This window comes from Accipiter gentilis, chromosome 24 (genome assembly GCF_929443795.1).
Source record: "Accipiter gentilis chromosome 24, bAccGen1.1, whole genome shotgun sequence".
NCBI lineage: Eukaryota > Metazoa > Chordata > Aves > Accipitriformes > Accipitridae > Astur > Astur gentilis.
The window spans coordinates 7,204,664-7,228,348 of record NC_064903.1 but is presented as its reverse complement, the minus strand read 5'-3'; the positions used below and the strand labels follow the sequence as shown (position 1 = coordinate 7,228,348).

The 23,685-nt window shown below is 38.9% G+C and overlaps 1 protein-coding gene across 5 annotated transcripts in view; it reads left to right on the top strand.

Annotated features, from left to right (window-relative positions):
* The window catches only part of GRIA3 (glutamate ionotropic receptor AMPA type subunit 3), a 154,121-nt gene that overhangs the window by 48,511 nt on the left and 81,925 nt on the right, over window positions 1-23,685 (top strand). For all 5 annotated transcript variants that reach the window (XR_007509514.1, XM_049828107.1, XM_049828106.1 and 2 more), the window contains exon 4: window positions 20,046-20,233. Coding sequence is in view for 4 of the 5 variants with exons in the window: in XM_049828107.1 (XP_049684064.1) it covers window positions 20,046-20,233 (188 nt within the window). In the remaining variant the exon portion in view is untranslated. The remainder of the gene's footprint in view (window positions 1-20,045; window positions 20,234-23,685) is intronic.

The following is a 23,685-nucleotide window of genomic DNA, read 5'->3' as shown; positions in this document are numbered from 1 at the left end:
CATGCAGTGACAGTTTGAGTTTCATGCTATGCTATTTTAAAAAAGCCTTACAAAGTAACTGCCTCTGTTACATTAGTGTATGTGTTGGTTTTAGAAGTATTCCACATCACTGAGACAGTTTGAACACAAACATTTGAGAAACATTCATCACAGTGTGGCAGTTGTCCTGTTTCAGTAAGAAAAAAAAAACCCTAGCAATTTAAAAAGGATAGTTATTTCCCACATTTTAAAATGAATTTGGGTACCCTGAAGGATTTTTCAGGGTTGTTTCATTGCTTATTTTTAGATATGTTGATGGAAGTGAAAATTGTGGCTTTAGATGATGCATGTATATTGTATTAGTGTAGGTATTATTGTAGTTGTCCTCTCTGGATCCATTTAGCTACACTTCTCAAAGAAAGCCACAAAATGGATGTGAATGGCATACCTTTGAATAATGACCATTTTGGTTTGCATGTTTTCCTTATGCTACAAATCAGAGAAAACTCTAGCTGCACACAGCATCCATAACATATAAGACCAAAGAATGCTTCCCTTTTGACATGAACCATATAATAATATTTATGCATTAAAGCACCATTTCCTTACAAGGAAGTATTCGACTTGGCTGTTTGATTATGAATTCCCATTTATATAGCAGTAATTTCCATTAGTTTAACAATTATTATGAAACTACACATCTGGAAGCATAAATAAGAACAGTGGCTTCAAAAGTTTGAAGTGTATAGAATTACACTGAGTTTTCATTAATAATATATATGTAGCCAAACAAATTAAGTGCAAGCAGCTGTAGACCATTACAGTTTAGATTTAATTTAAGTAATCTCTGGATTGACCTTCTTAAAAAACTGGCCACAGTAGGCAATACAAATACATCATCGTCTGTCTTATAGTGAATTTTAGATGCCAGCTGCATCCTCATAACACTTTATTTGGTCTCCTGTAAAAATTATAGATAAAAAGGTAATGAGACCAATGATGTTATTTGTTCTTAAGTTTTAAGTGCTATTCATTTTGCATAGATACCGTCTTAGTTTATGGGATATTCATTTGCATTTTTCTGCAGATAGTGTTTTTGTGACTTTAGTGACCTCCCTCTGACTATAAAGCTGTTTTTTTGTCAAAATGTTTTTAACATTAAAACTTTTACTGCAGGGAATTCAGACTGCTACTGAAAGTAACCAAGTTGGTTCAGTTGTGTAAAAATCAGAATATGCCTCAGAGCATAGCAAAAGCCATTCATTGCATTTCTTTGAAGTGAAGCAATGCAGATTTGCACAGATGAAGATTCGACCTTATGTGTTTAAATATTTGAAACAACGGAATTGTAATGCAGAGATAAAAACTTGTACAAAATCATTATTATAAAAGAAGATGAAAAATTCTCCCATATTTTGATATGCAAGTGTGTTCTTTTTTCCAAATCCCAGATAGGTAATTTTTAGGACTTCACATGAATAATGGATGCTATTTAAAATGTTTTCTTAAGAACAGTGAGTTCATTGTATCAATAATAGAGAATTTTCATCGTGGGCCAGTTTGTAAGATTTTGATTGTCATGTTTTATACCACTCTTGAGGTCAGATGGTAGAAATCCACTTAACTGTTGTATTTAACCTGCAGTCATTACTGAAGGTGGGGATTGAATACATTTTTGTTTTCTGTTTCTACATCATCTACCACAATGGGGGTTCTTGAGAACTACTTTAAACAAAGAGTTGCTGATTATTATACTAGAATAAAGGGAAACAAGAGAGGCTTCAGTGGACATTTTGCTAGAAAACTGAGAATTAGCTTCAGTTTTATTACTTGAGCTGTGTTTATATGAGTTACAGTATGAAGAATAGCGGCCCCAACTGTCACACAGGGACCAGAGTCTAGAAGCAATAAAAACAGAAATCACTGTGTCACAAGGGAAACTAGTTTTCTGTAAACTAATAAAAATGATGTTCTAATGTGTGATCCTTCAGGGATTTTTAGGGGCATATTTGTTAAAGAAATGCTGAAAGCTTTCCCTAGCTTTAGTCTTTTTTAATGACTGTCCTTTACAGAATATTCCTTGGTGCAGTACCTTCTTCTCAAGTTACTATTCACAGTCTTTTCTCATTTCCTTTCCAGGGCTTTCTGCTTTATTCTGTGATAATGCAGCACTAGGTTCTTAGGCATAAGTAACAAATTTATATTTTCTCTCTTGCCTGAAAGAATTAAAGCTTAAAAATAAATTTTTTTCAAGTTAAAGTCAGGTGGAACCTGAAAGGAGTGGGAAATGTTGAGTGAAACAGAAATTACAACATTCATTTTGGACAAAGCTGAAAAGTGTTAGTTTATGTGCAAAAACCCTGGTCCATGTTATTTCAAGACTAACCTTTAGTTTAATCTTTGTTCAGATTTTGAAAGTAAAAGTCATTAACTTTCATTTTGAAAAATATTTTCTTCCATTTTTTTTCAGCCAGTTATAAATTCAGCTTGGCCTAAATTAACTTGTAACTGTGGTCCCTTCCTCTCCTAAAGGTCTGTTCTTCCAGTAAATGTAATGTTAATTGAAAAAAATTCACCAGCTCTATTACTAAATTAATGGAGCTGTAATTGCTAACGGGACACTTCCCTAACTGGTAAGTGAAGTTATATGCCCATATGTGACTCATGCAGGGCATCAAAGAACATTTTTAATTTATTTGAGAGTGGTCAATGGCCACACTTTATAGAAGAAAACCAGCCAGCAATAAACACGCTGCTTTTTGCCAAAAAGAAATGTATCAGAACATTATTTTAGCAATCTTCACATCTCAGTTAAGTACTATATCATATTATTCTGTGCAAGCATATAATTTTACTGAGACTAGAATAATTTGCGTACTTGCCTTCAATTGTTACCATCCACTTCTTGTTTTATTTTATTAATAACTATTTAAAAAATAATAAATCACAGTTAAGACACTGTAAACATATTGTAAATATGTTCCCATGTTAAATTTGGCCAAAACCAAAATGGATACTTAGCAATGATTTTTAAATCATTAAATTATGGAATTATTGCCCTTCTGCATTATATAAAATTACTTGGTATTCATTGATCATTTATTGATATCTATAAACACATCCTAAACAAAAAGCATGAAATTATCATTGCACATTTTTCTAAGACAAATATAACAGGTTTTGATTAAAATCGTTCAGGTGCAGAGCAAACGTTTTCATGTTTGTTTTATTTTCTGCTCAGTGTAGTCTTGTCCCTGTGACTTTTGTGTACTGTTGTAGTGTTGATCATGCATTGTCTTTGTAGACTTCTTAAACACTGTTCACTTAAGCAACAAGCTGGCAAAGTGAATAATAACATATTATTTTATCGATGTAAATGAGAGATGCTTTCCCTTTGCCCCAGGTGTTAGTTAGGAACGATTATCAGAAACAGATGTCTGAACCATGCTTATTGTAAGGAGCTATTTAAGAGCTAAAGCTACTGAGAGTAGGTTCTACCCACATGCAAGAACCATCACACAAGAAGCAGTTGGGTTTGCTTGCTGTCATGTTTCTTGCATGGTGCTTTCCAGAGAGTCAGCCTAATCTCTGTTATTTTTGTCTTGTCAATACAGAAGAGGAATAGCGCTGTGGCACCACGGGAGTCAAATGAAGCTGTGGTACATAGTTGCATCTTCTAGTGGTGAGAGTATTGTTGTGGATGGGGTAGATGAACCGATGAACCCAGACAAAATCTTATGTTGAGGCTGTCTTATCTCTTAGCCCCGATGGCATGTATCCTTCGTTCTGACGCTAGTCCTTACAAACGCCATGATAAAAATCCCATTAAAGCTGATGAGAGCTTTTCCTTTGTTCTATTCAGTTTTCAAAGCAGAAATCCTAAGCAACTGGATAAAGGCCCCAAAATCCGTTAAGCTAAGTAACAAAAAAATACACTGCAAGGAAAGCAAGCCTTTTTGTACTCCTTGCGGAGGATGGAGAAGTTGGTGTCTCTTCCATCAGCTGTGGCCCTGATGGTAAAGGACCATGGCATACTATTGTATTCTAGCAACCAGCTCTGCCACAGTGTTACAAGAAGTGGACCTTTCCAGACTTCTGGTCTTTTTAGATGAAATCAAATTGCAAGGTAATCCCAACTTTTTTCTTCTGCAGTTAGTAGAAATGTATAGTTTAAAAGGCAAACCTTTATACATTGGGGTCTTGTTTTCTAATGGTGCCTGGAAGAGACTTTATGCATAAACTGTGCTTGTTTCACTAATTGGATTGTTGCAGTCAGCTGCTGTGAGCTGCTTTGACAATACCCAGTGGAGCCTCTACCTTCTGTGGGCAAGGGTACAATCATGGTGCATCAGTTTCACTGCAACAGTAGCTTTGTTAAAACCGTCACATTTGCTGACCATTCAATAAAGGTCATTCTGTTTGTGACAGAACAAGCCAGCCAAAAAAGAATTACACAGCTTCTGGCCAAAAAAAAAAAAAAAAAAAAAAAAAGAGTAAGGGCACCACAGCAATATTTTGTCTTTTAAGATCTCTCCCTTTTTTTCCTTGGGAATCTTTCCAAAGAAATGAAGTGTATTATCCATGTGACTTTGCGGAGAAAGAATATTTGAAATATCCTTTTAGCAATGCATCAGCTGAGGTCAGTACGTGTATCTCAGATACAGGTGTTGCAGTTGTATGTACTATGCAGTGCAGAGGGATGCAGTCTGTATATCCAGCAAAGTAAGGAAAAGCTGGCTTCCACCGCATTCCACCTGAGTGTGGAACAACTTCTTTAATGCAGTCTGAGTGCTGCCACAATCAGAGGCTTCATCTCCCACCTTCCTTTGTGCTAGTAATGGTGTTCTGGAACGCTTGGGAGAGAAGCCACAATTTTGGTCTTCAGATGTCAAGAAGAAAATTTAAATCATTCCTTGAAAGACAGCTGCTGGTGCAGAAGCTCACTGAGTATTGCAAGGCAATCCCATGGCACCGGATTGTTAAATGTGAATCCAGTGTGTGTTGGAAGATCATGCTCAATATTGTTGCTCTGAGGAACTATGTGAAGGATACAGGAACTGAAGCTTCAGTAGGAAGTGAAACCTTTCTCACATTGTCAATAATGAATGCTTATTTAAGAAAAAAATCAAGCAAGAAAATGCGAATGTCTGATAGCAAGGAAGAGCTTTCCTGTGCCACACCAGATGTTCAGCTCCATGCAAAATTCCTAGAGAAGTCAGTGGGAGGTTTGTCTAGTATATTAGACTTTTCCGTACTGCTTGAATCACGTGTCTGTTGGCCATCAATTGGTCTCTGTGATTTCCTAAAAGATAATAATTTGGATTCAAATTTACCCTTTCTCTCTTCTTTGGCTGTTGTAAAATCAACTCTTTTAAAAGATCTAAGTTAATCCCGATACGCTGTGAGAGCTACATACTCATTTCTTGTCAACAGACGTGAGTTTCCACTTTGGTAGGTGCTACTGGTAAGAATTAAAGTCTTGGTGGTTGCACACATCCATCAGAAGGAAGCTAAGAAAGATAATTGAAGTGTGTAAAGATGACAAATAGACCTGAAGAGACATGGTTTCCAATTTTTTGTGTATAACAAAATAAAATACTGTTTTGCTTTATCTTAATAGTTTAAGACAGTTGGCCAGTACAAGTTAAAAATTAACTTCAAGAGACGAGCCATATAATTGTGTTCAACCAGAAATAATAAGGCACCAGCACAGTGGAAAAACTATGGTGTGTGCAGTGCAAAATCACAGAATTACCTTGCTGATGTCTGTTTAAGCATGTAAGCAGTTTGATATAGCACATGATGCTGTTCCCTCCCCAGTGAGTGGCAAAACTCCCTGGAACTCTGTGGTGCTGGAGAAGCGCTCAGTGATTTGGATTAGGTGAATTACTTTGTGATTACTTTGCTTCAAAAGAAGTATTTGCAGGTCTAGATTGTAAGTAAGGCTTATTGTAGCTGTTCACAGGTTCTGTGGCCATGGCCTGATCTCTGAGCCAAAGAATTATATGGAAAATATTGCAAATTGTTGGCTTTTAAGTTCTGAATGGCTTGGGGTCCTTCCTGTCATTCAGGTTTATACGCTTAGGTCTAAACTCAGTCTTTCTGTGAACTCTTTTAGGAATAACACATACTAATCTCTTCAGGAATATGGCTGGAATAGTCGCAAGTGATTGAATTCCTGCAAAAATTCCACATGGCTTTAGCTGAAGCAGATTTAGGCTATTGTTGATTGCCAGTGTTTTAAAACTCTTTGCAGGGAATGGAAAAGTGCTGATGTAGAACATACACAGTTAATTTAGCTCTCTTCCTGCTTCAGTCCCAAGGTGTTATAGTTCCAGGAAGTAAGAGGGAGGATAAAGTATTACTGTATGTGAAAAATGAAGTGGTGGTGTTATGTGGAAAGCTGAGGAACTGGAATGTTAAGTTGTTTCTCTTCTGCTGTTCAGGATAGATAATGGCATAAATCCACTCCTCTCCGGAGTCCTGAGTACAGCAGACATTTGGGAGTCTGCTTAAGTTAGGCTGAAGGTCTGAAGTGATTTATCCTAGAGTACCTGAACCACTAGTGCAACATGTAATCAGTGGAGGAATAGATGAGACGTGTGCTTAACTGCATGGTGGTAAGACCATGGTCTCAGCCCTGTGTCTTTGAGCACACTTTTATTTTTAATCCTCCCTCAGTTCTACATCATCCAAAGTGATAGATATGAATCACAATGGGGGAGGTAAATGAGTAGAAGCCATGAAGTGCAGCAGAGGAGACAACAGTGCTATTTCTGAAAGATAGGAGTGAAGACACCAAGACTTTCATTACAGGCAGAGACAAAAGGGCTATCCAAAGAATAAGGACAGAGGTGCACAGTGTAGACCTTTTAAAACAGGGACGGAACTTTTGCTGCATTTAAAAAAAAAAATTAAAAAAAAAAAAAAATCAGTGAAGTGATGGGACATACTCCAAACAGTGAGCAAGAAAATCTGGCATTGAGAGTTAAGACCTTGGTGAGAGCTGTTAAGTGTAGCAGTACAATTAGAATGGGATTCTTGACCCCTTGGTACACTAGGGTATATAGCACAGTCATAATAATCAAGTGTTTAAAGAATATACTTTCCAAATGTTTGGGGTTTTTTTCAGAAACAACAATAATATAACATTTTGCTGTAAAAAGAAAGATGTTGGCTTGATATTTCATTGCAGGGGGAGGGTTAGTTAGTATTGAGAACAATCAGATGGGACCAGCTCCCTGGAGTAAGCACAGGCATTATACTTCGAGCCTAGAACATCTGTACATTAATAATTAGTAAGGTTAGATGGAAATTTTTTATTGAAGTCAGTTCTGGTTGCTCACAGGCGTGACTGACCTGGTTTTCTCTTGCTTTTCATACCTGCAGAGAGATAATTACAGTGGCAGAAAGTGTTAAAATAAATCTTATTTAGTTTACTTGGGGGGGTGTAATAAGACTAAACAACCAGTGCCACCCTACTGAGGGAGAGCAGTGGTGGAATGAGAACCTTTTGGTTTAAAGTATTGATTCGCACAGAACACTTACAACCTTTCCACTCCATATACCAGTGACCTCCCTTGTTCTGTGAAATCTTTCTCTGCCTGAATAACTACAGTAATGGTAAATTGAGTGATCAGAACTATCAGTGCTTGTTCTTCTAGCTGTGTGTACCATTCACTGTATTATTTTCTCCTTCAGATTAGATAATACTAAACTTTTTGCATATTTTATCATGTAGTTTGCTAACCATGCAATCAGACTTGTGAGGCTTTGGAGTCATGGAAGAGTAGTCATGCATCAGTGTAATATCAAAACAAATGGAATAGAAGAGTTCTTTTGTTTCACTGAATATTGGCTGGAATATTCAAATAGCATATAAACATTTTAAATAATAGTAAACACTTGGCAGCATAATTGGGTGCAAAGCCCAACATAATTGGAGTACTGAGGCTGACTGGCCCCAAGGATGTGTTTGTTACAGCTTCCTAATTTTACAAAACAACTCTGAGAAAACATTAAGAACAATTTAATTTGAAAGTATGAAAACAGGCAGTTTGCAGTTTACATGCAACCCCTTCCTTTTGTAATAGATACCCTACTACTCTGCAACCTTGGAGGGGAATTTTTTGTCTCCCTTTTTTCTTCAAGCTAATAATTGATGGTCTGCCTCAGATATGTGTACATCCCATTTAGTCAGGCAGTCCTTATCTGTGCACTTGTTGAACATCTTGCAATGAAATAACTAATTAACAGTGTATTCTGTAGAGAATTCTGTGCCACTTTTTAAGCAGGCCACAGAGTACATATTCTGAGAAGCACATACCCTATTTTCATAAGTGATTTCCAAAGGCACACAGGACAGGTATTTAGGGTTTCAGCATACACATAGTCACATTGTGAAAAGCACCTCAATGAGATCTATGCCTGGCTGCCATTTAAGTCAGTGGAGTGCAGGTACCCCCCCTGCTGAGATTCTTCAGCATCTGCATCTTAATTGCCTCTGAAAACCTACTCGTATCATACTACCGAAGTCACTTTTGAAAACAAAAGACAGATGCCTGTGAAAATTTTACCTCTGCTGCACTGTGAAGTGAGCCTGTTTCTGAGAGGATCGTAGGCAAAAGTGTTAGTTGTTTCAAATACTCCGGTTATTACCATTTCTATATCATTTAACAGAACCTTTACCATTTACCATGTGCACATGCAAGTACAAGATTATTTTTTTATGTTTATTGATAATATAAAACTAAGAAACATAGTTTTATGTAGTCAATGATTTTGCTGTATAGTCATGGATATATATGGGTATATAGTCCAGGAGCAATTAATGAAGATCTAGTGACTATTTGTTCTTGAAGGATGCATAAACTTTTATTGATAGCATCCGTGTTTATGGTGATTCAGCAGTGTATACTTCCATTATGCTAATTTTGGGACACATTTGAGGGTATATGTCTGTCTATCAGCAGGTCCTTTACATGCAAGACCAGTTTTTGCCCCAAGGTGCCCAAGTACGGTAAGGTTGAGCCTCTGCTGAAATTGCCTTTGAAGTCATGTAGGTTATTCCCTGAGTCCAGTTTCTCTGTGAAGCCCATCATACTGGTATTTCTAAACCATCAATTATCAGAGCAGTAAATCAGACAAATTCTGCCCATGCCTAGGTAATATTACCTTTTCTTTTTGATAGATCAAAATTGTGTTATGCCTTCCTGGGCAAATTCCATTTGTGGAGCATAAAAATGAATGGGATGGTATCATGGGCGGGAGGGGCAGGGAATCCAATCCATGGGAAAAATATCCTGGAAGGGGGAGTGCTATAGTCACAAACTATCTTGGATGCTGAAGAAAAGACTGGATCTGAAGCCCAACCTTTGCTGATGTGTGGAGCTAACTCCAGGAATACTCTTCTCCTTCCTTCCCCAACTGAGCACATTGAAACTTGGAGAGATAAAGCCAGAGCTAGACTTTTACATCACATTCCTGTGTCTACTTAGTGAATATTTATGCTTAAATGTTTGCACATTTCTGTATAATCCAGCCTAATATTTCATCTGAGCTGCCTTCCTGAGCTAAGTCGGGAATAGCATATTCAGTAACTAACCACAGATGCTTAAATCTGAGGGGTTTTCGCCCATCTAAGGTTACTGGCTCCAACCCCTGTATTTAGAAGTTGCAAAATACAAAGCAGTAGCCAAAAAATATCCTGTGTGTTAGCAGAGAAGGGATAGCTAATGCTAAAATTCTTAATGATGTTTTGATACAATGAAAGAGACCTCTAATATTCAAGTAGGATTATAAGGTTGAAGAATAAAACCAAGGCATTGTTTCCCCTTCAGTCTCTTTCTTCAATAGCAAGTAAAGACCCAAGAATTTCCTGACTGGCAATGGGTTAGTCCCTCCTCTGTAGGTTAAGCGAGCCTGTTGTGTGTCACCACCCTGCAGGACAAACCAAGTCTTTTTGATACACAAACCACAATGGTGCAAGAAGGGATGGTGTGAGGTCAGTGATACAGAGCACTGAACCAGTACATCCTCATCCTGCCCCCTCATCTGTGTGAAATGTTTTCAGAGGTAACTTCTTACCCCCAAGCTTTATGCTGGGTCGGGTGGTGTCTGTTGATGTCACGCTGGTTCTCTGCTAACTTTGTACATTGTTGTCCTGTGGCCTCGCTACAGGACTAATCAGTTTAAAGAAGGACAGATGATGTATTCGGTGCTCTGGCCAGTCCAGTAGAACTACACTTGTACGTTCAAGCCCAATTCAGACCGAATCTGTATTGCCAAGTGGTCTAGGAGGTATACAGACCTGTCTCGAATTAATATGAGGCCTTGTAATTAATGAATACATCATTGTTATGAAGAGAAATGCTTGTACTGAAAAAATACAGGTAATAGTGCTATATAAAAACTCCTTGTTACTAGCCGCTGGCAAAAAAAAGGCAGAAATGGCCAGCTGAGTGACTAAAAAGAAACGCACATGCAGACTGTGAGTATGGATCCATAAATTATCATTTATATTATCATAAAAACTCATTTAAATTTCAGAATATTTTTAAAATTGTGCTCACCCTTTGATTGCTATATTTTTTTTTAGTGTTCAGAATAAATAAAAGGAAATTAACTTACGGGTTGAGACATGAGACACATTCCAGCTGCAAGGGCAATTAAAATGCTGGATACCAAAGGGTGAGATGTTGATGAAGAGAGACTTTGAAAGGCTGATAGCATCTGTTAATGAAAATTCTCAGAGGCAAAAGATTTGTTTGCTCAGGTAGCTTGAGAAGCAGAAAGTGTAGATAAAGGTTAGGGAGAGGAATAAATATTTTTCTAACATGATTGACTGAAGGTCAGATAGAAAGAATAATTTTACTATGTTTGAGGACAATTCAAATAGCATCATTTTTTCCAAGACATTTATCTGAGGTGAATCCAGGGGTTTTTTTTGTGATGAATATGTATTTCAATTCATAGTCTGATTACCATAATCTCCTGTGATTGTTTCTTCAAAGGAATAATATTTATCATTTTTTAGACTCAGCAGTTCCAGACATGTTTTTAAGAGAAGGCAGTCAGCAATACTCTTGCACACTCATGCTAAAACCCCCTATATGTATCATGGCAAAGAATTAATTTGTGTTATCAATAATTTTAAGTTTGCAGCATACGTTGAAATTACATTTTTAGCTCTTTAGATGAATGCAATGATATGTGAGGCCAAGTTTTAACTATTTTCAAAATCCTCTGCTGTTGACAAGTGATTAAGTTTCCTTTTTCCAGAACTTCTATTGCCTATAACAGAATAAATGCACTAATACTCTCTTTTAGCTAAAAAAGTTATTTAAGCTTAAAAAAGAATTCATTTTTATTTATTTCCATTCTCAGATGATAATTCCACACAATACTTTCCTTTTTAAGTCTCTTTGTAATTGTATCATGATTGTGCGACTTTAGCCAGAATAATAAATAATTATTTCTGTCAGTATCCCAGTTCACTGGGACCGAGGTAGCTATTCAATTTACTCTAGCAAATAAGGTATGAGGAAAATGTATCCTGAGATACCATAGTGATGTTTTTACTCTATAATTTCAGTGGCTAGCGTGTTTGTAGACAGTACAGGAATCTTTAAAAGTATATATACAACTATGTTACAGCTTGAAATAAAAATAAACCTAGATATGAATCAGGAGAACCTGAATTTGAAAATTTGCTCTATTACTAGTTCTCTGTATGGGATAGGCCAAATCATTTTTTTTATTATATGTCAAATTTATTATTTGCCTCTTTCATATGGGAATGTTGACAAGAAATCTGTTAATTTGCAGTGCTTTGAGCATTATTTAGCGTTGTTAACATTATTAATGTTTTTATAAGAATTTTCTGGAAGCTGAATGATGCAAAAACATCTTGTGTGAAGTGCACTGCTTTGTGTTAAGTATAGACCACTCTGTGGAAGATACAGGCCCACATATGATACACTTCTGAAACAATAAAGCTGGGCTAAAATGCGTCATTAAGGCAGAGATACATCAGGAGTTTTGCAGGCTTATTGAAGAGAGGAAGGAAATCCCTATACCCATATCAATGTCAGTGGGAAGGCCAGCGTTAGCGTTACATGCAGGGGCAGACTTTTTTTTCTGAAATAAGGACAGTGTTCATTGCACCACCTTGCTCAGACCAGCCACAGTCAAGCCTTGAGAAAGGTAGTTCAGCTTGGCTCATCACTGGGAAGCAGCACACTGTTCCATTATTTATCAGGTGGATTTTCATTTTCTGTTTTTCTCCAAGTCATATGATAGGGCAAATATATTTCCTCAAAGTCAGTATTGTCACCACAAGATGAGTTAAATTCTCCATGTTTTGCGACATCTGTGCATGGTCTGATTTTGGGTTTTGTAAGCTTTCCCTTTGACAACTGGCTTCACGTGGAATGTGGTACAGTTGTTTTGCAGGCAAGTTAGGTTTTCTTTTCCTGCCTGATAATTGCTAACTCTGTGATTCCTAATTAGAATCTTTTTGCTGAGATAAATATGTAAACACAATTAGATATGTATTTTTAACATGCAGTAATTAGCCTCATCGGTTGAGTGCTAGTCAACACATTGGGATTTTTGTTCTCTTTTAGTTTTTCAATTGCAGGTAAAGGTTGTGAGTGATACCTACGTGATGATACCTTACACAACTTCATTCTTCTATGTATTTTCTTCCATTGATTTCCACGCATGTTGCAAACACAGAAAAATTACATGGCATCTCTCTCTCTCGACTAGAAAGAGAACCTAAGAGAGTGGAGTGTCATCCAAATGTGCCTGAAGTTAAGGACAGACTAAGGCCAAAGCGTCTCACTTAGGCCCCACTACGGTCGACTTCATGGCATCTGACATCAAGAGGATTATGGCTGAGATATTTTCTGTTCACAATAGCTCAATCTGGTTTCTTCAGTAACCACTGCACAGGAGTAATGAAAAAAACTGGCTCTGATGGTCTGAAGGGAGTGGTTGGTAATATCTATGTATCTTGGTTTCTTCTTTTTTACCCAAAGAAACTTCTATTCTGATTATGTCATTCGAAGCCTTTTCAGCTGAAGGCTGGCCTGTTGCAAGCAGCAAGGCTTGGTGTGGACTCAGTCTAGCTTGCTCCATATAAGAGGCAGTAACTGAGGCTGCAAAACAGTGTGGTCATGGGATAGAAGTGCTCAAAGGTGAATGGAAGTGAAAGAAGCCACTACAAAAGGCTGCATCGAGGCAAGCTATGATACTATACTAAGATTATGTTGTTACCTTCCCGATACCAGTAGGATGCAAGACTGTACTCAGCAGATGGTTTATTTTGAATTTGCTGATGTCACTTGGAGTGTGTCCTTGCTGGAAGTGTCCCTTGGAAGTGTGTCCCTTGCCTGGAGGGCACTCAGGGAAATTGGCGTTGGGCAGGAATATCACTGGAATTGAGCTCCCTAGATTTGCATCCCATTCTATGTGTAACAGTACTGTGCTTACTGCATAGTTTTAGGTTTTTGGCTCTGCTGGACAAAGACCACGACTCAGTGTAGAGCTTCACAGATGAAATCTCTCTGTACTTAAGCAGTTTATTTTTTTAATTCAGATCTCCTAAACCTTGGAAGATAATTATTTTTAATGCTAATGTAGTTTCACAATTATGCCATTTGCATGTAAGAAAGTTTTCCCTTGGGAGGGCTCTCCCCTACTCCCAGGCCCGTGTCTCCCAGATCTCAGCATCCTCTGGTGACAGAATGCCCTCACTACTACCTCTGTCAGCTTTCTGATAGCATCAGTATCAAGAGTTCTTAGTAATAAGTACACAGAGGATACGCTACAGCCCATGCCCACTGGACAACAGAATGCTCTTCACCCTCTGTCACTTCTCAAAATACATTATTCCTTTCTCTGATTTTCTGTGCTAGTTCTTCTGCTTTCTCTGCACAATTGTTTACCTGTTATGTTTTCCTCAAGCAGAACATACTCTGGTTTTAAAGTGTTCCCATCTCATCTGTTTTGTTACCCATCTGCAACCTGAAGCTATAATCGCTCTATTATTATTCCCTTGGAAGTTATTTAAATAAAGATCTGCATAGCAAAGCTGAAACTAGAACACAGCTCTTTCAAAAAACTTGGGATCATATTATTGTATTGAGGTGTACCTATCTGTCCTACACCAGGAGACTTGCCCACATCATTGTGAAAGTAATGTGAATAAGTCCCCTTACGGAAGTGACAGCATTGCTTATGGCATCTTTCTGTCTGCCCTTGGTTATTGTACTCTTTGATCCCTTACTACATTACTCTCATTTTACACTGGCACAGCTTCATTCAAAAACACTGGAGTTGCACTGACCTAAAACTTGAGTAAAATGAGGGATGAGTTAGATGCAAGGTTGTTATGAAAGTACAGATCAAGGTGAAAGGCATTCAGAAAGAGCCATTAAAAAAAAAAAAAAGTAATTTAACTTGCGTTCAGCAGATCTGAATTCCTGCATGTTTAGCTGTATCCCATCCCAAGCAAATGCAGACCAGATGGTTCCTGTAAATTCTCCTTTAGAGCCAGGCAAGTTCACGTTCACTCAACCAAGCTGACATACCTATTTGTGTAGATTTCTCTGTTTATGGATGACGGGTTGCAATAATGTAATATATGTACAGGGGAAACTAGAGGTTTACTGAATAGAAAAAGCAGAAGAAAAAAATAACGTTAGAGTGTGTTTGCCACTTGGTCTAGAAAGGTTGTCTGCTACCGGCGTAGTGGAGTGTAACACTTTATATGCTGGTTACCAGATAGAAGTGATCAGGTCAAAAACAGATGGAATACAGTTATTCTACTCTTATTCAATAATTCGAACTTACATGTGTTAGACTGAAAGAGCACTCCAGTGTACTTAGTCATTTGCTGCATCTCTTACTGGTGACTAATTCAGTAGCTTGTTCCTTGCTTCTTCCCCTACTATAAAATTGTTAAGCAGACGTAGGTTATGCAAAGCATGCTGGCCTAACTGACATGTTTGGATTTTGAATGGTGGGGAGTGTTTTGGGTTGGCTAGTTGTTTTTTACTCACACCTAATGTGTTGATCTCTTTCCTTTTAAATTAGTGTGAGGCTCAGTGCCAAACACACAGAATATCCAAGTATATCTCAACTTACAGACCTCTGGTACACTTGAAATGTAAGCTGGTGTCATAGAATTCATATTTCTCTTGGGGACGCACTTGCCTTAATGGCCTCCTTTTTGGTGAGTTCATTGTGCCCTGGTCAAACACAGCTCCACACTTAAATCCCTGGAGTTCACTCATAGGCCAGATGCTTAGTTCTTTGCATCCTGTCCCAGATACATAGTTCAAAACACAAGTACTCAGATCAGAGCTGATGTTCATTCAGCTGGCACAAGAACGATGCACGCCAGGAAAATAGACCACTCAAAGATCTTTGGTACTCAGCAAGACAAAAGAAAGAGGGACTGCAAGCAAATGCTCTTTCATTTCTAATTAGGAGACTAAGGTCCAAGATCTTATCAGGAACATTCCAGAAAAGAGTGATTTACATAAGGGGTGGTTTTTTCTCAGTAAGTACTTTGGTGCCAACTGTAAGGGCTCACGTGATGCTACAGATGTTCCAGTGTGGTCGTTTACTCATGACATGTTAATGTTTGCTGTTATTTAAACAAAAGTTCAATGATGTAGTATATAGAATTTCGTATGGCTGAGCAAACTGCTCAGATGAATTTTGCTTACGTGGATGTGGGAAAAGTTTCATGAGCTTTCATAGATGCAAAATAGTGAACTGTCCTCTTCAGCTGTGTTACCTAGGTCAGTTGAGAGATGCTTGTATCAAAGGGATGATGATCTGAAAGACTGAGGTACAGGCTTTGCTTCCCTGGCAGAAGTATGAAGATAGTGGGTGAATTTATGTCTTAGTCCAGCTGCAGGAAGGACTGCCTAGAATGTAATTCTGTCTGGGTTGTTTAAAGTACAGAGAGAGCATTGCAACAAATAATATTTTCCCTGCTTTGAGGGAAATTTATATTGAGTATTTTCCCTCTTTGCAAGCTTCAGTCAGCAAAACTCAAAATACTTGTTTCAGCTCAATGAGAAGTAAGCTGGGCACTTGTTTTGTTCTAGTTTTATTACTCTACCTACCTCCAGCCCAATCATTTTGCAGACTGTTTAGATGAGGGTTAGCTCTTCTAAATCATCAGTATTTTAAGAATAAGCCAGACGATGGCACATTTGAATATTAAAGCCAGGATTGTCTAAGCTTTTAGTAGGTGCAAATCAGATTGACTTGTGAGATTGGATTCAAAGATCACAGGAGCAGCCTCTCCCCAGTACATGGCTAAAAGGGACCAAAACATAGTAGGAGTCTATTACATGACCTGGCAAGTATGGACATTGCCATCGTGTGACCAGACATGTTTGTAAATCAATAATACCGACATGTTAATAATGTGGTGCAGTGAAGGGATGTGCTGCCATCAGACAAACTAGCCTCGCAAGCAGTGCTTCCAGAAAGGTGCATGCCTTCCATCCTGCTGCTTTTTCACATCCAAGGTATGACTAAGGAAGAAGAGGTTGAAAGATCAGATTGGGGTCAGAACGAATTTTTCCTGCTGCCTGTATTTCTGCTAACAACTAAAGGATGAGCAACCTCTGAATTTTAGTAATGGCATTATGAACCTGTTTTGAGATGATCTCATTGCTGTCATCTTCTAGGAGGATGTCAGTTTTTCTTCTTATCTAATATTATTTGGCTTTATCGATTGAAATAGTATAAGCCGGCAACAGTATTAATGAAAGCCTTTCCTGTACGGCTTCTGCACAGACCTGTGGTGAATTATCAGTCCTTTAGTCTTTTGGGATAGGTCTGATGCAGACCACAGAAAAACTACGAAATAGAGATAGTTGCGGCGTCTGGCTGGTTTCCTTTAGGGTGAATGAGATGAGAGGCACCCATGAGAGTTCAGCACCTCCAGGGTGCTCGGGGGCAAGCATCTCTTGTGAAGCGTTCACACGGCGTGTTTACTGGAGGGGAGGGAATGGAAAAGCTCGGCGTACAGGTCTGGTCACTGACATGCACAGAACGGGGAAAATAATTTCCCCCGTTCGTTACCCAGGCAGTACCCCCGAACTGTCACAGCTTGCATTGTTCTGCTAAGGAGAAAGAAAAGTTCACATCTGAAGATAAAATGGTCCTTTTATTTAAACAATCGCAGTGCTTATGTAACAGCTCTCTTAATGGTAAAGTACAGCTGGAGCCTGGAACATGTTGTTTACAGAAATATCACGTAATGAGTAACAATGTAAAATGTAGTAAATGGTGCTGAAGGTAATAGGCAGGGAGCGAGATCGGAGGTTGGGAACGGCGAACGCGTGTTTGCAGAGATGGGAGCGCGCTGCCTTCCTGAAAGCAGGAGGTTTGACCCACGCTTTTGTGAAGCAAGGGGAATGGGCTTTGTAAAGTCATCAGAGGACTGGCCTAACGAGCTGCCGCAGGAAGGACAAATGGTACTTCTCAAAGCAAGGACAGGAGAGGGAGAGGGCCCAAGAGAGGCGAGCTGGCACAGCACAGAGGGTGACCATAGGGAGGATTTAAAGAACCGGCAAGGGCAGAGGGGACTGTGGCTGTAAAACTCGGTGTGACAAGGAGAAACGGGAAGTAGAGAAGGCGGAATCATGACGCTCTCAACTTTTTCACGCTAAGATTACTGTAATTGTATTTTCATGCCTAGGAGAAAGGCTGCTGAGTAACCTTGCTCTTCACTTTCCTGAAACAGTAACCACTGACTAATGCACACACATGCAAAACCACACACACTCACACCAACACAAACATGCAGTTGCATAGAGTTAGGAAAATTGCCCAGGTTTCTTCTGAGATATTCAAGGTTTGACAAAGCGAGCTCTGACTCAAACAGTGTTAACTGAAGCCGGGTGTATGGCAGTCAACCAGTCGCATCTGCTCTCCAGCATGTTCATTTTCACTTCTTTCCTTGAGACAATTCGTAAGTTTTTAATGTGTTATTAGCAAAAAATAGAGCTACAGATTTTTTTAAAGTGTCATTTTTTTATAATATGTTGAACCATTTTGTTCAATTTGGAGTGAAAAAAGAGACTTATGGACTGTTTTCTGTTGTTTACAGCAAGCTCAAGGTTCATACTTAGACACTATATGAATGATGAAACAAAGTTGTAAATATTCATTACTTAGTGGAATCATATTTTTTTAAAAGCACATCTTTGTACACAAAGCATTTGTAAATCCTCGTTAGTGGTATTTGTGTTCCCACATCAAAATTCCTCGTTTGCAGCCAACCAAATATCTTAGGCTTAGATCTTCCTCCTACATGTAATGGAATCACAATGCTGTCACAGACATCACAGCCATTTTTGTAAAATATGATGTTAAGGAAGACTGAGTTCATTGTACTATACATATGTAAATGCCTCCCTTTCAATAGTCTCAGGGGAAAGAAGATGCCAGAAAGAATTCCCAACCAGCGTACGTATTAATTGTCACCACCTTTCATGGGATAGTAAAGTGCATTCATACAAAGAAAAGCATTAAGAATCAAGGAGGCTGCACAAGGAAAGCGAGGGCATTTGAGTGAGACTTAAGGAAGTCACATGGTAAATCATAATAATCTAACTGCGATCCAGAAAATCACGCTCTTTCCTTGTTTGTGTCTGTAATGAGGTAATGATGCAGCTCCTCTGGCTTCAGACAGTCACTACAGATTTACAGCAGGCTACGGAAGATCAGACTGCAGCACAAGTTCTTTGTTATTGGTGTGCCCCACAATGGTATCTGAGTTCAGAATAGCTATTGGTATAATTCGAAGCAGTGAACATGTTGTTCCTCTGTAGCTCAAACTGCTTTCAGATTCAGAAGCGTAGGGGACTTGTTATCACAGAGCACAATTAATTGATTGTTGATCCTGTATGTTTATGTGTTTGTGTGGGCGAAGACATTCTAGGCTTCTCAAATCTGGCTGTGGCTAAGAAATCCACAGTATGACTAAATGATTGGACTGAAAGTTTTGCAAATAAATTGTCTGGACAGAAACACAGCTCACATGGATGCTTCGGTACAAAGAAACTCCACTGGAAGCTACTGTGTGTGCTTGAAGTAGATGACCTCTGTCTTTGATTGGCATCCACCCAGACTTGAAACAATTAGAACCATGAAAAAAATGCAATTTCCTGACTCAAAACAGGTAATTCATCAAATTCCCAGCTACATACTATAATAAAGGGATGCAAATCAATGTCTGATGACTCCTACAGACCATGATTTGAAGGAGATTACCATTCCCAGTTCCACCACCTTTCATTTAGGGACCTGACTTGAGTTCTGTCTGCCACTGAGGCACAGCTGTTCACAAGAAATGAAATGCTGTTTGCTTGTATAATTTCCCACTGTGCAGTCTTTGGTCATTCTGGTCATTGAGGCTGCTAAATGAGTTGGTATTACCTTAATGAAAGCATTGAAAGCGTGGTTAATGCTGCTAGACTCCATATTTAAAAACATTTTTTGAAATCAAAGTGAGTATCAGTAAAATACTCTCCTGTGGTTCGTGGCTCCAATAACCAGCACAATGACTTAATTGGCATTCTTGTGCAGTGCTTGGATCTTTGCCAGTTAATGACCCATTGCTGCAGTCTGCACAGGCAAATTACCCCTTCTGTCCGGCTCTTCAAGCTGATGGACTTTTGCCGAAGTAATGGCTGCAGGCTCCTATTCTCCTGGCACGGACCCCAGCACGACCATAAACATCACTGAGAGGATCATAATATGATATATTGGACAGATTCTGATACGCCTCTTGGTAATATACCACCAAGCAATTCTGCTGAAGTCAGTGACTTTGGCAGTGGCATAGCTGAAAGAAGAAACTGGTCCCTACACTGTTGCTTTCTCAAGTAATGAAGCACTTGCAGGCTATTAGCTAGTCTGCGACCCTTCAGATGATACAAGTTTTTGTGAACCCTTTGTCAAACATTCAAAATATTTTTTATTTTTGTTCTGTTTTTAAATGGTTGCATTGTCTCTTCCCCCCACAGGATTTTCCATTCTTCAGGCGATTATGGAAGCAGCAGTACAGAACAACTGGCAAGTGACAGCCAGATCTGTAGGAAGCATAAAGGATGTTCAAGAGTTCAGAAGAATTATAGAGGAGATGGACAGGCGGCAAGAAAAAAGATACTTAATTGACTGTGAAGTAGACAGAATCAACACCATTTTGGAACAGGTATATACTTCTCAGAAATTGTGATCTCTCTGTGACAGACATTGTTAATGTTTCCGAACAGGTATATACTTTCCAGAAATTGTGATCTCTCTGTGACAGACATTGTTAATGTTTCCAGAACTGTCTATTTCTAGAAATTAATTGAATATCCATTGGTATGCAAGTCCCAACAACTGGTTGATTACCTAGTAAAATTAAAATGCCTCAGTCATGCTCATAGTTGGTGGCAGCACTTACATGTAAGCTACCAGGAAATGCCTCTGTGATATTTTTTCCCAAATGTTAATAATGAATTATTTTCAAGTAGGTTAAGAACTTAAAACCTCAGCTGCTAGAATAACATTACTGGCATCAGGGCTACTTGTAGGGATTGCAAGACAGGTGCAGTTTGTTAAGTGGAACATGAAACAAGAAATAAAAAGCCAGTAAAGTAGTTTTGAATCATCTTAAAGAATTCCCAAATGGAAAGATTGCTAATGAAAAATTCAGCTGGTAGTCTAAATGGCTCATTAGCACTTTTTGGTACATAAAGCCCTTCCCTCTGCACAGCCAATGCTGTTGACAGGCTTAAATTGTGGGTGATAGTGTCTAAACACCTTTATTGGAGAAGATACACTTTTGGGTGACTATTTTGCTATTGCATGGCCTTCCCAGTGTTTGCTTTGCCCCAGAGGAATGGCCATACTCTCTGGCCATCCCACGGCACTACCCAGAATGCCTGTGACACTGACTGTACTGTGCAATGTGCTTGAGGAGATGTACTAACAGATATCTGCAGGGAGCAGAAGCAAGACAGTTCCTTGCTGCCTGGGCTCACAGCAAAGCTGATGTTGGTATGGAACCAAACCCATGCTGCTTGTTTATTTATAGGCATATGGGAATTCACTTACGTTAAGACTGAAAAACCTCTAATTATTGCTACTTGATAAATTTTAACTGTGGGTTTATAGTATGGAATAGATCAAAAGTAACATTTAAATTTCATGAAGTATTAGCATGTCTTAAAAATGTTGTATTGTAAACTAGTAGCAAACTGACCTCACTGCCATAAACCCTGGGAAATGCAAAAGCTATATTCACTGAGTTCCTTCTCAAAATATTCAGTTCCTGTCAAGCCTTGAGGTGTATCACTGAGGGCCAGTCTGCAGGGACTGAATTTCTCTAGTCACGGCCAGGTCCCATAGCTGCAGTTTACAGAGGGCAGCAGGAAGAAAAGAGGCGTTCAAGAGACCGTAGCACGAGCTGATCCTGGTGCATAACCCTGACAGCTAGTATAGTTGTGATACTAATACATAGCATTGCATTTTACACTGTATTTTTAGTCAATATGGTGAGTGCTCTCTTTAGGGAAATTCATACAGCAAAGTGTAAGAAACTTCTTTTTTTTTTTTTTCTTTCATTTGCTCATATTTTTGCAAAAGGTGCAAAACACCACACCCACAGCCCACTCTTCTGAAAATGATGCAGGACAACACTCCTGGGCCAAGCTTAAATAGCTCTTTGGGCCCACTCTCAGCTGGGGAACAGGCCTTTTGTTTGATCTTTCGAACTCCATTTGCATTTAGTTCTCTCTTTTTCTTATATTGTGCAAGTGAGAGAAAAAAAAAAGTCAAACCATTCCAGTGCTTAAAATGAAAGCTATATACCAAGCAAACCATATAGCAAAAAAACTGGCAAACTCTTTTCTTCTGCAGGCATTCTAAGTTCAAACCTAGTAAAGTTGTAATTTTATTAGATGTTTGATTCAGCTTTCTGTCAATGTGATTAGCATCTGTGTAACTAAAGATTTGCTATTGGGGCCTTCAGGCTTCCCCAAACTCTACAGTACACTGTACGGTACTCCCACTTTTGCATAATTAGAGCCTTTCTGTTGTCATTATTGTATTATATATAGCCCATCTCTGTACTGTTAAATGACTCTCTTTCTGTATTATGCCTGCTGTCCATCTTTTGAACTTTATTTACACAAAATTGTGACATTGTAATGAAATCTTTATCCTAAATTATCTCAAATATTTCTAAAAAATCTTAAAATTTTCTTGCAGTTGGAAAGAAACCCTGTATCAATGGGTTTTAGCCAATCAGTTGAACACTACCAGTCCATTGTTTTGCAACCAAATCAGGCAGACATTTTCACACATAAATACTGTCACATATGTTGCCCTATTGATGTAATATGACTATTTCTCCTTAATGTCATTGAAGATAATCATGACCAAAATTGTTTAAATTTGCAGTATCAAAAATGAATTTAGAACTTTTTGGTTAGGAAACCAAGCTAGATAGTAAAGCAAACTAAACATACCTTCTGAGATACTCTAGTACTAATCATGTCTTTTTAGCAGTTTAACAAGAGGAGTCCAGTTATGCAGCACTTTTTTATGAGTATTGTCCCATTTATTTTACTGGGACCATTCACCTGACAAAGAATTGCCCAAGCAGCTCCCAGGCTGGTGCCTCTGGTGCTAAAAATACCTTCTGGCAACAATTCCCAGACTGGTTTTTTACGTGATGCTGAAAAGCAATGACTTCAAGTTTCTGCAGGGAAAGTCAGTAATGGTGGACCCCAGGTTGATAGCTGAACATTTACTGGTTTTAGGCTTTTCCTTCCATCTCCGCTGCTTACTTGTTATCTTTGCATAAAGTAGTTAAAAAAAAATCTCAACAAATGTGTGGTACTTAAATCTAGCCAGCCAGTTTGCTCAAGGGAGTGGTGAGCCACTGTCTTTCTAGTCAACTGTGTTTGCTGATAGCATACCATTGAGGGGAAAGATAACTCTGGATTTGCATATTTCAAATCTAGCATTTTATTGCAGTTTAGAAAGTCAAATTGGTGCTTTGTGTGGAGCCTAGAAAGCCTGCTCAGCTAAGAGGCAGTAATGTCTGAGCACGTTAACAGCATTGCTGACTGCACAACTGCAGGTGGCTTTGAAGAGCTTTTTCCCAGTGGGAGCCAAGGGAAGCCAAGACTCTCTACCTGTTACGGCAGAGTACTGGTGGACAAATTCTGTCCCACAGAGGGTTGGCATAGGCTGCCTCAGCCCAGCTGCTTTTCCATCCCTCTCTTTTTTTTGGCCTCCTCAGGATCACAGCTTCAAAGGTCAACCCTCCCATCGCCTACTGGGAGTGATGCCTCCCTCCAGACGGGGGGTTTACTGTGGTCACTGTGGGAATGTGTGCCACCTGCCATTTTGTTTTCTCACCGACAACAGCAGCGTTTGCCGGTGACCCTACATTTCAGAAGCTTAAATAGGACTTATTCAAGAGCAAAAGTCATAGCAGAAATAAACAGACTGTAAAACACTAAACAGTCTACACACGTGCTGAGCTCGCTATCAGACTTTTGGGCTCTTGGCCAGGCCGTTCAGCAAGCTTGTCAGTTCTCTGCTCCAGAAACCGCATATCATGGCTTTGTGTTGGTGCTTAGATTAAATGAGAGTGACCTCTTCTCC